The sequence below is a fragment of the Patiria miniata genome, unplaced genomic scaffold (genome assembly GCF_015706575.1).
Source record: "Patiria miniata isolate m_02_andy unplaced genomic scaffold, ASM1570657v1 HiC_scaffold_9, whole genome shotgun sequence".
NCBI lineage: Eukaryota > Metazoa > Echinodermata > Asteroidea > Valvatida > Asterinidae > Patiria > Patiria miniata.
This window is the reverse complement of record NW_024037076.1, coordinates 16,511,961-16,525,360: the sequence shown is the minus strand read 5'-3', so window position 1 is coordinate 16,525,360 and position 13,400 is coordinate 16,511,961. Positions and strand designations below refer to the sequence as shown.

Sequence of the window (13,400 nt, the reverse complement as noted above, 5' to 3'; positions counted from 1 at the left end):
CCTACTTTTGTTCTTTGTTTCTAGTATTTCTGATACCCTGTTAAGGTTACAATCGGCGCAAGATGTAGGAAGGTACCGCTAAAAACCTTTAATTCCATCACCCGGACGTAGGGATTAGGCCTACACCCCCCGCACAACTTGTGTCCCGTTCTTTTGTTCGACTTGATCAGTCCCACTCCAGTTATACATATCTATCTTTCGTTGTCTTTTTTCCCCGTGCTTTATTCAACTTTCATTACAAATTGCCCTACAGGTGTTATATTGGATTTTTTTCGTAGTTGTCTGTAAAGGTTCTTGTATCGGATCCCATAGGATGCCTACCATAGTTAGCCTTTCCTGTAAGATAATGCACCGGGTGTAGGTCTATAAAGATGATGCTCCAACCATATTTGGCTTGTATATATAAGGCTGTGAAGCACTTTTGGTATGGACGCATGTGCATAACTAGTTTATCAGCTTTCTATTTAATATCGTACTTGGTTCGTGTCCGACACTTGTGTTCAGAGCTACGGCTATATCTGTTAGTGTGACGATGTGCTGAAGAACGTGTACATTGTAGATGTATTTGTTTACTACCTAGACGCAGCTCTAGGCAAGAGATTTGAATGCAGCCTCGCCTCACTGTAGAAACGAATGATTGAGCTCCAGCATGTTCAAAAGATAAAGCTTAAACTTCCTTTTTTGTTAGTTGGCCTGCTTCAGTGCATGGCAAGATTCGTCCTTTGTCATCCATGACTGTGGCGTTCTTGAGAGTTAAAGTTGCGTTCCCCCTTGCTATTTTCGAGTATCATACCGGAAAATAGATTCCTTTTCTAAATTGCTATTTATCCATAAAAAAACCCAAAAGTTATTCATTTTTGAATGAGACATCGTCGACCGAAACAATCCGCCCATGTTAAGTTACTGAATTATTACTTTACTGTTTCGAATTATTGGCTGCCAGACAATCATTCCGATCTCGCGGGGAAGGCTGGTTCCCACCCCACATTCAGTATCGATAACGTACGGAGTGGGAGCCAGTCTCGCAGAGTAGATCGCAGATTGGTTCTGGTTGCGCTCAAAACAAAAAGCTTTTTTTTCAGAGGGTTGCAGACGTACAAAAAAAAGTAAAACTTGAGGTTTTTTAACAGATTTATTAACAGGGAAAAATCGAATTTGTTGAAGAGCCCAAGGAATGCAACTTTAAGTAATTAGTTATCGATGGAACACATAGCAGCGGTAAACCATTCTGTGTGAAGCAAACATCCTGGCAATGTTCAGTCACAACTAAGACAAGCCAAGCTATATGTTTTATCTCTTTCAAACACTTTATGAAAGTCTTATCACCGCCTCTTGGAAGATGTGGCGAAAACCTTCTCGACCTTTTTAGGTATAAACATTTCTTCATCGTGTTGTGCACTTGTGCTACGTGCACTTGAAGCAAACATCCTGGCAATGTTCAGTTACAACTAAGACAAACCAACCTATATGTTTTATCTCTTTTAAACACTTTATGAAAGTCTTATCACCGCCTCTTGGAAGATGTGTCGAAATTTCTAGACCTTTTTAGGTATAAACATTTCTTAATCGTGTTGTGATCTTGTGCTACAAAAATTAACCATGGAAAGAGTTCCATACCCTGGTCCTTGACACCCTATGCACAAACCCTATGAGACTGGTCTGAAAAATTCCTGGTTTTTTTTCAGTAAATGCTTCAATGTTTTCCCTGTTAAATTTGACTTTTTAGGACATGTTATCGCCTTCTGATGGCTGATACATGGAGGTTACTCCATGGAAAACTTAGTGATGTCCATGTATGAAATTCTTCCCCTAACCATAACTCGTTCAGTATGAAACATGCATCTTTTTACTTGCGAAAGACACTCGAAGATACTAAACTTATTAAAAAGGGTGAGTCAAAAAAGCGGAACCTAAACCCCCCAAAATGTATTTCATATTCAAAAAAATATGTTGCACCGAAAATAATAATGACTGGCAAGCCAATTTCATAAGCCTCTTTAAGATGAACAAATTACTGAAATTGCTCAATCCGTTCAAAGAATATCACCATTTAAACGCAATGACCTTAAAATCTGTTTCATCCAAAAAAAGCAACTTATTTTGTCTGTTTGGAACAACAAAGAAAATGACACAGAATACTTGTTTCAACAACTGTCAACAACTGTAGTACACAATATCTTTATTAACAACCCTGGTTAGGCAAACGGTATGATTTATAAAATCCATTTTTTTTTAAGACGGGCCTTCAAAAGGACTTTGTGAATATTTTTAACTTTTAAACTGAGGTTTTATCGATGATGGTGTTTGAAGACAAATGTGACGACGATTCTTGAAATCACATTTTTGGACGAAAGAGGTTTAAGGGTCATTGTGTTTAAATGGTGATACTCCTTGAACGGATTAAGCAATTTCGGTATTTTTTTTTCATCTAAAAGTAGCTTATGAAATTGGCTTTCCAGACATTATTTTTTTTGGGTGCTACATATTTTTTTTAATATAAAAAATTCACATCGGAGTTCTCGGCTCACCAAACCCACTTTCTGGATGTCACCGTCCGCAAACAAGGCAACTCACTAACCACTGACCTGTATTCCAAACCCACAGACACCCACCAGTACCTCCACTCCTCCAGCTGTCACCCCAGGCACTGCAAAACTGGCATAGCGTTTAGCCAGGCACTCAGACTCAGAAGAATTTGTTCTAATGATTCCGATTTCTCCCGCCATACACAGATACTGAGGAACAACTTGGTGGCCAGGGGTCACAGCTCTCGCCAAGTTCATCGTGCCATTGCCAGAGCTAAAGCTATCCCCAGAAATCTAGCTCTCACGGGAAAGGCCCCTGATGCCATGGCCAAACCCATGATTCCCTTGGTCACCACGTTTCACCCCAATCTCCCTCCCCTTCGTAAAATCACTAATGACAATCATCATATCCTCCATACTTCAGATCGCCTTGCCCGCGCCATCCCCAACGGCCCCACATTGGCTTACAGGCGTCCTCGAAATCTACGGGACTTGATTGTTCGAGCTGAAGTCCCATCCTTAGATGCATCCCCTCCCACCCAGCATGGTACTTTCAAGTGCAGTTCCAGATGTGTTGTCTGCCAGATTCATATCCAGGAGTCTGACTCCTTTTCTGGCCACTCTTCTGTCACTACCCACAGAACCATTGGTAACATCACTTGTAACACCCCTAATGTCATATATCTCATTTCTTGCAGGGTCTGTGGAGTACAGTATGTAGGTGAGACTAAGAATACGCTCAAGAAGCGTTTCTATGCCCACCGGTCAACGGTCAACACCAAGAAACTAGACACCCCTGTTGGTCACCACTTCAACCTGCCTAACCACTCCATTTCTGATATGATTTTGCAGGGCATTGAATCTCTTGGCCATCGCAAGGACTCAGTTCGCCTCAGCAGAGAGAAAGTGTGGATGAATCGTCTTCGAACTATTCAACCACATGGTCTCAACATCCAACTTGGAAATGATTAATCTTTTTCTTCCTCCATTGTCTTCTGTTACAGATAATCCACCTGGTCTTCATTGTTTGTGTTTACCCATCTTCCCCCATCTTTCATCCCTTTCCACCTCCATACTGTTCCCCCCCCCGCATAATCCCCCTTCACTCCCACACTCTTTTGTCCGTTCCCACTCCCTGTGACCTTTGATCCTTCCCCTTTCTGGTCCCTCCCCTGTTCATACCAGACCCCTTGTGGTTTGCCATCTCCCTTTGTTTCTTTGTTCTCTCATCCACCCTCCCCTGCATCTTTCCACGCCTGTCCCACCTAATCCTCCTTTTGTGTTTCTTCTTTCACCCCTGCATGTTTGTGTGCACCCCCTTGTTAATGTATGTGCCTCTGTCATTTCTGTTTTAGCCTCTGAAGAAGAACTTGCTAAGTTCGCAACGTCAGGCCACATTAATTTTTAGATTTATAAAATATATTTGTTGGGGGTTTGGGTTCCGTTTTTTTTTTTTTTTTTTTTTTGTGACTCGCCCTGTATATCACACACCTATATTTTCTTTACAAACAAACAAAAATAACAAACTTATTTATTCATTCATGTTTCTTTTTCTCAAGGCCGGCAAATACATGTCCGACTTCGACGCCACTCACTGTACTCCTCTACCATCGCTTCTGTTCGACATGCCCTGGTCTGTTCAGGAGGATTCATTTGACACTGACATGGACTAAGGAAGACTTACCTAGTCCATCAATCGGTTTGATGTAACGTGCTTGGTTTAACTTAGTAAAGCACATGGATTGATTACTAAAATACTTCAACTAGTCAGAGAAATTGATTTACCTGCAATCCTGTTTACATGTCGTGTAACTAACGAAACTTGTAGAATGAAAGGTTTTAACCTGTAAGTGCCACTTAAACAATCAACTAATTAACTAGCAATCTGGTTTAAATGTGTGAAACGCAGGCATGGACAAAAGAAGACTTTCACCAGTTAGTGGTTTGTAGTAATCAGTTTGATTAACTTGCAACCTGGTTTCATTTTAGTATAGTTAAGTTTATAATCGGTTTTGTACAATTCACAGTACAATAATTCGTTTTCGTTTTCAGAGCGTGACTATAACAAGGAATATTGTATCTTTAAATGGTAACTCGTATTTAACAATTGTTGACTGCTGTGATGTGGGATATGACCTTTTTAACACCCGAGGGGCGCATAACACACGAGCCGAAGCCGATGGTGATATGTGCCCAAGAGGATTATATATGCTCTATCCCACATCACAGCAGTCAACAATTGTTTTGTTATATCGTGCCAATAAGTTGAAAAGAAAAAGATGTGTAACCTAGTAGGCAAGAACTAAAATAAAACACTGCAGTGTTAACTTTTGATGATTGCAAGCTTTCTTGCCTGACATTGTTATATGCAACTCGGTATATCAGGTACATGTATATGAAACGCAGTGTATATGAAATAAACTGTTATTGTTATTGACTGGACACGTGGCCGTTCTGGAGCAATGAAATGACAGTATCAAATACACGATATAACAATCTTGCTTGTTTTGTCACAAGAAATTCATTGATGAATCTTGATGCCTTCATTTTGAATCATGTTTGCAATTCCCGCAATGATATTGTAAGTGTTTTCTCCTTTTTTAATAGAAGTTTTCGAAATGATTTTTGGAAGTGAAAGCAAAGGGCTTTATATACTTGCGACCGCTAGGATATATAATCGTGGAATATGTATTGTTCGTGTTTTTAATTATCAGCCCGTAGCTCGTCTTTAACTTTCAAGATTCTCCTTAACAATTTTGACTGACGTTATCGATGTAACTCTGCACAAAAAACATTACTCCTATACATTTCAAAACGATTATATGTCTATTCTTATCAGCGACGTGAACGCGTGAATTTATAGAACGGAATTAAAATCTTCAAAAGTAAAAGTAAATGATGTGTTCCCATTTCTCGGGAATAAGGTGACAATTTCTTAAGCTGCTAATGTAGGATAGATAGGATTAAACTCGCTCTTTTAAGAAGTGTAAATAATCATTCATAAATACCCAAGACAGTTTACCCATTCCTATTGGTCGAAAGCCCGTCACGTGTGTGTTTTCAACCGCCCGTAAAACACAGCTGCGTTCTGTAATTTGCATATATTAAGGAGGTTTTTTTTTTTTGCACAACGCGCGCGAGGACAATACCATAGACATGGCCAGGGGAGTGTTTCACAAAATATGAAGTAAATTTGCTTCACAAAATATTATTGTTCGAATTTGTCATATTGAGGTATTTGACTTTTTGGCGAAAAGGGTATTTATGAATGGGAATAAATATGTGCTGAGCCGGTTTCAAACAAGTATTTTTAAAGCCTGGATAATGTCCGTCGCCGATTATTATTCCCTTATGAAAATTCACTTTAAAAATAAAAAGAATATTGTGCTCTGAACGCACCAACTCCTTTAAACCTTTTTTCATTTCAACTTTTCACCTTTTCACCTGAAGTTTAGGGTGAGTAAAAAAAGAAGTGGAACCCCAACCCCCAAAAATATATTTTATATTTGAACAAATATGTAGCACCAAAAATAATAATGATCGGAAAGCCAATTTCAGAAAGTATTTAGATGAGAAAATTACTGAAATTGCTCAATCCGTTCAAAGAATATCACCATTTAAACGCAATGACCCTAAAACCTGTTTCGTGTCCCCCCCCCCAAAAAAAAATGTTGTGTGTTCTGACTGTTTGGAACGACAAAGAAAATGACAAGGAATACTTGTTTCAACAACTGTCAACAACAATTACTGTAGTATACAATATCTTTATTGACAACCCTGCTTAGGCAAATGCTATGATTTACAAAATCCATTTTTCTTCAAAAGACGGGCCTTCAAAGGACTTTGTTGAATATGTTTAAATTTTTGAAATGAGGTTTTATCGCTGGTAATATTTGAAGACAAATCTTGAAATCGCATTTTTGGACGAAAGAGGTTTTAGGGTCATTGTGTTTAAATGGTGATATATTTTGAAGGAATGACAAAATGAATTCCAGTCATTACATGTATTTAGCAATTTAAGTACATGTAATTGTTTTCATCTGAAAGTAGTTTATGAAATTGGTATTCCAGTCATTATTACTTTTGGTGCTACATAATTATGGAGGCAGTTGGAGGATTTGCAAGGATCGAAGGTGCATCCTAGCAAAAACAAGCCTAGGAGGTTAGGGTTAATCGAATCATGATTCGGGTTCATCAATTAAAGTATGTCACGAATTCGGTGTGATGTAAGTAGGGGTGTGAAATCTCCGATTTTTAGCGGATTCCCGCGTTTTTGTTGAGCGTACCAGATTTTGTTACAGTACAGTATGCTACTCACAGGAATGGAGTTCTTGAACGGACGTTAAGACACTTTGTGTCTTGATTTTACTCGAATTGGTCAAGGATTTACTCTTTGTATGTAGATAATTAATCTGAATCTGTACCAAAAGTGAAAAAAAATTGCAGATCAAGATCTACATGTATATTGATTTAAAAAACAATATCTGCTGAGATGTTGATTGAATTTGTATGGATGAGGTAAGAGTAAAAAGCTGTGTTTTAGGGTGATTTTTTTTTTACTGTGAGATTCAAATTTAAGTAGACAGCATTAATTGGATACAAAATGTGAGCTTATGAAATGGTGATAGGTAATAAAAGCAACTAATCAATTGGAGAATCCAGTCAGCGCACAAGAGAAAGCTGTTATTCGAATTCTTTTAGAGAATCATAATATAGACCGCTTGCATAGAGCGCCCTCACTGAGGGACGGGTATGTGTCCCTCTACGATACGCAGGAGTACAAGTGCGTTTTATTGTCACTGAAATGAAATTGCAAAAGACCTGTCCCTCCCGAGTGCGCTCTGTGCAAGGGATGTCTTTGAAATCTTTATACTGGGCCCCGCTCCCACAAACATAATTATAAGAAATGGAGCGTTTATAATTGGACAGGATTTACTCGTGCGTACAGACGAAGTTCTATTTTAGTAGTGACGTTCAATTCCTTTTGCATAAATAAAATGTCAGTCAATCATATTGGATACTACGTGCTCTACCTCCACGTTATAGTCAGTGGATCTTACACTTTTCCAGAAAACAGTAAACCACGCACACCATTTCATTACGAAATACGATCTCGTTAGTAGCCCTATTCCAAAAATTAGTCACTCGTCATTGACTGATCGTTGGGGAAACACAGACATTTTGCCGAAGTAACAGCAGATCCGACGGAATAAATTCACGGGGTGTTAGTACCAGTACGATGCTTAATTTAAGTATCAGCTTATTAATAATTCGGTGGGTTACTTCTGGGATACATGCAAATGCAGCAAGGGAACACGTTTAGTTTCTACATCTCGGACGCATAAGGATAACCTGCCAATATGCTTAACCTACTTATTCGCTACGTCAACGGAAAGATGATACATTTTTAGTCCCCGAAATAAAGGTAATCTAGGTTGGAAATGTGAAACCGAATGGGCCATAAAGCGTGGAGCGACTAGACGGAGTACCAGACGGACGTAATTGCAAGGTCTCCTTAGCGAGTTGGGTCAACTGCCTATAGCTGGTTCCCTTCACTGTTGTAGAACGATCTAACGGGTACCCTGCGGGGCTGCTCAACCACTCGAGTTCTCAACAGCGTTCATTCGGTTACCACTCTCGAGTTTGGAGAGGTTGCCGGAGGGATTGCAATAACGGGATCTAGATCGAGACCCTGCGTTGGAATATCTGAAGTGTTCTGATAAGACTTTCATGGGTTCTGCATGGGTTTTGTCTAAAACTTTACAGATTCCCGACTAGAGCTTTAACAAATGCATTCTTGTGTTCAACAATAACTGTTGGTGTAATACAACCATATAGGAATCGGTATCATTATGATTGCTTTACATAACGAAGCTGCCTTAAGGATACAACATTATTCTTTAAACCTTTTGTCAGTCGAAAATGGAAGCCTAAAATTACCTCTAAATAACAATGTTAATTAAAGAACTAAGTTAATATTAGAGAAATGTTAATTTCTAAAAAGGCTTATTAAAAACACTAGCCACATGTAACGATCAATGTTTGCCCTCAGCTACTGTTTCAGGTTCCCTTGTCATTCGCGTGACTGCGTAGAAATATTACTTGCTCGGTCGAATTTCACGAATTCTGCTCGCGATAACCACGCTCGGATTTCAGGAAGACTGTCACGTCTTCAAGTCGCAATTCCGATGCTGACATGACCGGGTTCACTCGATGTATTTGAAGCCATTACGCCCTGTCAATTGAGACACAATCCTTGCCCAGTCAATTTCACAGTTGTGAATAAATCATTGCGCTGCTTCCGAAATATCACTCCGCGCCCCAATTAGCCGCGTGATGAGCGGGAATAAGTCGGATGCCTGACAGAAACGATTGGGCAAGTCAAGTTTGGATGCCTAACGGGCCTGTTCAAGAGCGAAGTACCAAAATGACAGACAGTCAAAGGGATATTAAAAAAAGCAACACTTTTATTATCTACAAAACAGTGTTATTGCTACTTAAGCACAAACATGCAAAAGTTGTTGTTTGTTAATTGTGTTTTGTTGTTGATTTAGTATATGGTAGCCAATCGTTTAGGGAAATTCATGTTCATTAAAGGGAATGTACAACATTTGCTTTTGCTGCAGTTTTCAGAAATAAATGAATTTGGAGGATAAGGATGTTATAGCAAGTATTGTTCAACTGACTTGTTTCACGTTTTTGGCTTGTAGATGCTGGAAAAACATAGAAAACCAATCATGTTCTTGTAGTCTGGTTCCCTGACCCCACTTAAGATGAAACAGAGCAATGTGTATACTTTAGGGAATTGTAAGGTCAAAGAATCAGTCTAGCAGGCTTGTACCCCTTTACAGGTGTGTAATCAATTGCAAAGAAAATGCGGAATAGCTAAATATGAAAAACTAGGAGCAGTTTTTGAAAAAGCCAGTTTTTTTCCAACGCTGTTGAAAAATACAGTTTTTCTTGAAAATGTCAGCACATCAGGAGCCACGATTTTACACGGCTTTAGACTGTCATTCCCTAACAATTCAGTATGGTATTTCGTGATAATTTGATCATTTCGGTTTTTGATATATGCAAATGTTGTATCTTCCCTTTAATACAGAGCAATCATCTGTCAGAAAGTAGTATGGATGTTTCTAAAACATTAAACGTTAAACCCCTAAAAGAATGGGCCCATATTTTTATGCAGTTCATAGGCAAAGATACATTTGCACACATACAAAAATGTTGTTTTATTAAAATTCATATCACAAAAAAATTACATGTACGATTAAAATCAGGATTGCTATCGCAAAGTCCTATATTAAGATCCCGAGCTGACAAATTAAAATAAAGGATTATACTTTTGTGTTTCTCTGAAATGAGGAAAAAAACATCACCTGGGGCAAAGAAGACCGTAATTCCGGATTACTTTATGCTTCTTAAGTACTTATCTTATCAGATGTCTTCAATTGTTGCCCGTCCACCCATCTCCAGTCAAAATAACATTGTGCAGTTGTTACATATATGGAAATACAATTTTCCTATTTTTCATGTATTGACTTATTTGTTTTTATCTTAGCAGAAATGCAAGATTTTTACGTTAACAGGTTCACGGGCAGTTAAGTTTTTGTAGGCTCTGGTTTCTGAGGGTATTGTTTGTTTTGAGGTGTTTTTTTGTCTCTTGTGTTGCCTAGCTTTTGGATGTGTGTGGTTGTGTTATTGCTGTTTTTTTTTTTTTCTTTTATGCATGTATTTTCCTATGTTCCTATGTTTTTATTCGAATTTTTGACGAACCTCTTTTTGGCTTTTTTATGGGGAGGTGTTTGGGTTTTTTGGGGGGTTTAGTTTGGTTTGGTTTGGTTTTGTTGGATTTTTGTTGGGTTGTGTTCTGTTTTGGGTTTTATTGGGTTGGGTTGGGTTGGGTTAGGTCGGGTCTGCGCGGGCTGGGTTAGGTTGGGTCGGGTCAGGTCGAGTTGGCTTGGCTTTGGTTGGGTTGGGTTGATGAGTCGGGTCGGGTCGGGTCAAGTTGGCTTGGCTTTGGTTGGGTTGGGTTGGGTTAAGTCGGGTCGGGCGGGTCGGGTTGGGTTGGGTTGGGTTTGGTTGGGTTGGTTTGGCTTTGGTAGGGTTGTGTTGGGTTAAGTCGGGTCGGGCGGGTCGGGTTGGGTTGGGTTGGGTTTGGATGGGTTGAATCGGGTCGGGTATAGGGTCGGGTTGGGTTCGTTTGGATTTGGTAGGGTTGGGTTGGGTTGGTTTGGCTTTGGTAGGGTTGGGTTGGGTTGGGTTACGTTGTGTTGGGTCGTTTGGGTTGGCTTGTGTTGGCTTGGCTTTGGTAGGGTAGGGTTGGGTTGGGATGGTTAGGCTTTGGTATGGGGTTGGGTTGGGCTGGCCTGGGTTGGATTGGGTTGTGTTGGGTTTTTGTTTTGGTTTACGGTTTGCTTTTTGTTTAGGCGTTATTGTTTCGTTTTGAATATCCATGCACCTTGATTTTGTTTCCATTTGATTGATCTTGAAAATCGAAAACAGTTGAATGTCAACAATTTGGAGATAATCATGAACATTAAATATATATCATTTCAGTGCAAGCGTTACCTGTTTCTCCCGTTATCATTTAATGAACATTGTTTCGAAATCATTTTTTATAAGAAGCATAGGTTCACGTTTCATAAAAACATAGACTTAAACTGGATTATTAATCATGCCAGGAGTATTTATAGATTTTTCTTAACCTACATTTACAGGGACAGTTTATCCTGGATACTAGAATTAAGACTATCAGACTGATCACGTGTCGCATCCTCGAAGCTAAATCCACTGACCTATCGGGAATTATTTCCACACCACCCCGCGACCGAGTCGTATAATCACCCATACCTTCCTTCCTGTGTATCGCAGTCCCGAAAGCCAATGACCGATGATGAAGGGAAGGGGAAGAAAGCTGTCACCTTGATCGACAAAATGCCGCCGGACGAAAATTAACGGCTCTCTGATGATGGTTGTCAGTTGTTGATGCGCCTGCGGGGACGGGTTCCCATGGCGCCTAAGTACTGGTCAGTCACTCGCTGTTTTTTTTCCCGCGCTTTGTTTTTCCCGCTTTTATTCCCCTGCGTTTCGCATATGCCATCTCAGGCCTGGCGAAAAGAAGAGTTGATCGGGTCATTCGCGATACGAATTCATTGGGGGATTATGAAGACTATGTTTCAACTTAAGACATTCGCAAGGGGTGTGGACGGGTTATTGATTACCGCCAAGCCCTATAACTTCTATTTTTAAATCTCATATTAACTTGTTTCAGAGAAGGGATGAAGGTGCATGCTTATTGTGTAAGTATTGATTAAATATAACGACCTTCATACACATTTTAGCCATTGGCATGACTACAGAATGGTTACTTAAATTTGATAATTTGTTGTTGTTTTTACTACATCTATCTGTTTTTATTGTTGCATATGTCTTAACAAAACATCTGGAAAATAGTTAAGAATAATTTATTTCCTATTTGATTTACGGTGTATTTGTTTAGGTTATCACCAATCTGTTAATTCGAATGCGATTCCAAGCTCTTCCTGTTGGAGTGTGGCGGATACACCAGGTGAAGTGTCTTAATTCAACTCGACGTTTCGGTCAATATTCGTTGACTGTCAGCCAGAGAATGCCTAAAACTAACGAATACACAACATCATAATCTTTACATGCACACACGTTTGTCAGTATGGTGGGGCAAAAAACGTGGACATGCCATTGTCCGTCGAGTTGTTTCTGCTAAACCTTATTGCCAGTACCTCTCATTGGTTTTGTACACATTTTCCAATCACGGTTCTTACTTGGGTACATGCACTCAATCAGACATGGACTTTCCTTGTGTGGTCCTCGATTCACCATAATCATGTGCGTGTTGCGTCCGTGTCTCGCACCAGCATTGGTATTCCCGCACGACCTAATTGACTTGACCGATTGCCGCCGACTTTACACATTGATTTCCCTCAATGATTCAACGATGGCATTCCTTTAATTCCGCTTCTTCATCCATGCATTGACTTTACTATAACTTACTGACTTTGGCCTCTACTATGGAAGGTAATTTAAAAAAAAAATTAGCGAAATGAAATATAATGTAATTGAAGTTTAATTATAATTCTACCGATCTCTATACCTAGCACTGAAGGACTTACGTGAGATTGCCCCTGTCACCGGTATGTTTCTTCACAGTTGAGAGAACCCATTGTTGAACAAATGGTTTCCCCACTATATAACCGCACCCGAGGCTCATGCGAAGCTGTCCGTCAGAAAAACGGAATGGGTAAATATTATGGTCATCTCCAAAAGTTTGGGTCGAAACGTAAGTCCTTCAGTGCTAGGTATAGACACGGTAGAATTATAATTAAACTTCAATTACATTATATTTCATTTCGTTTAATATTTAAATTCTACCTCCTTATTCCTAGCACCTCGTAGTCCTTACGTGAGATATTTAGAGACCACCTGACGGACAAGAACAAGAAGTCACCAAAATCATTCGGACTCGTGAACTTCAAAGATCATTTAATCTCTTTAAGCTGTATGTTTCTTCTCATACATTCTTACGAAACTACTTATCGTAATCAACTTAATGATCAACCACTCAGTTGCGTGGTATTTACTTAAACACATTTGCTTCTCGTCTCTATGGACGTTACGAAACTAATTGTCGTAATAAATTAATACTCAACCACTCCTTTGCGTGGTATTTACTTAAAAAATTCTGTTTCTCGTCTCTATGGACTGTTTGCTTACAATAAAGTAATACAGAATCTGGTGTGTTCCACCATTCTACAATTTTTTAGTCATGAGAACCGATTAAGCAAACTTATTTTGGCAAACTATCGGTTTTTTTGTAAAATTTTGCAAAGGTGGCGG

At 39.4% G+C, this 13,400-nt stretch overlaps 1 protein-coding gene across 1 annotated transcript in view; it reads left to right on the top strand.

The window, feature by feature from the left end:
- LOC119720233 (phosphatidylserine lipase ABHD16A-like) overlaps positions 1-5,937 on the top strand; it is a 56,190-nt gene extending 50,253 nt beyond the window's left edge. Inside the window, exon 19 of the mRNA XM_038189854.1 lies at positions 4,085-5,937. Within this exon, the coding sequence (XP_038045782.1) occupies positions 4,085-4,198 (114 nt within the window). The 3' untranslated portion in view covers positions 4,199-5,937. The remainder of the gene's footprint in view (positions 1-4,084) is intronic.
- The last annotated feature ends 7,463 nt before the right edge of the window (positions 5,938-13,400 follow it).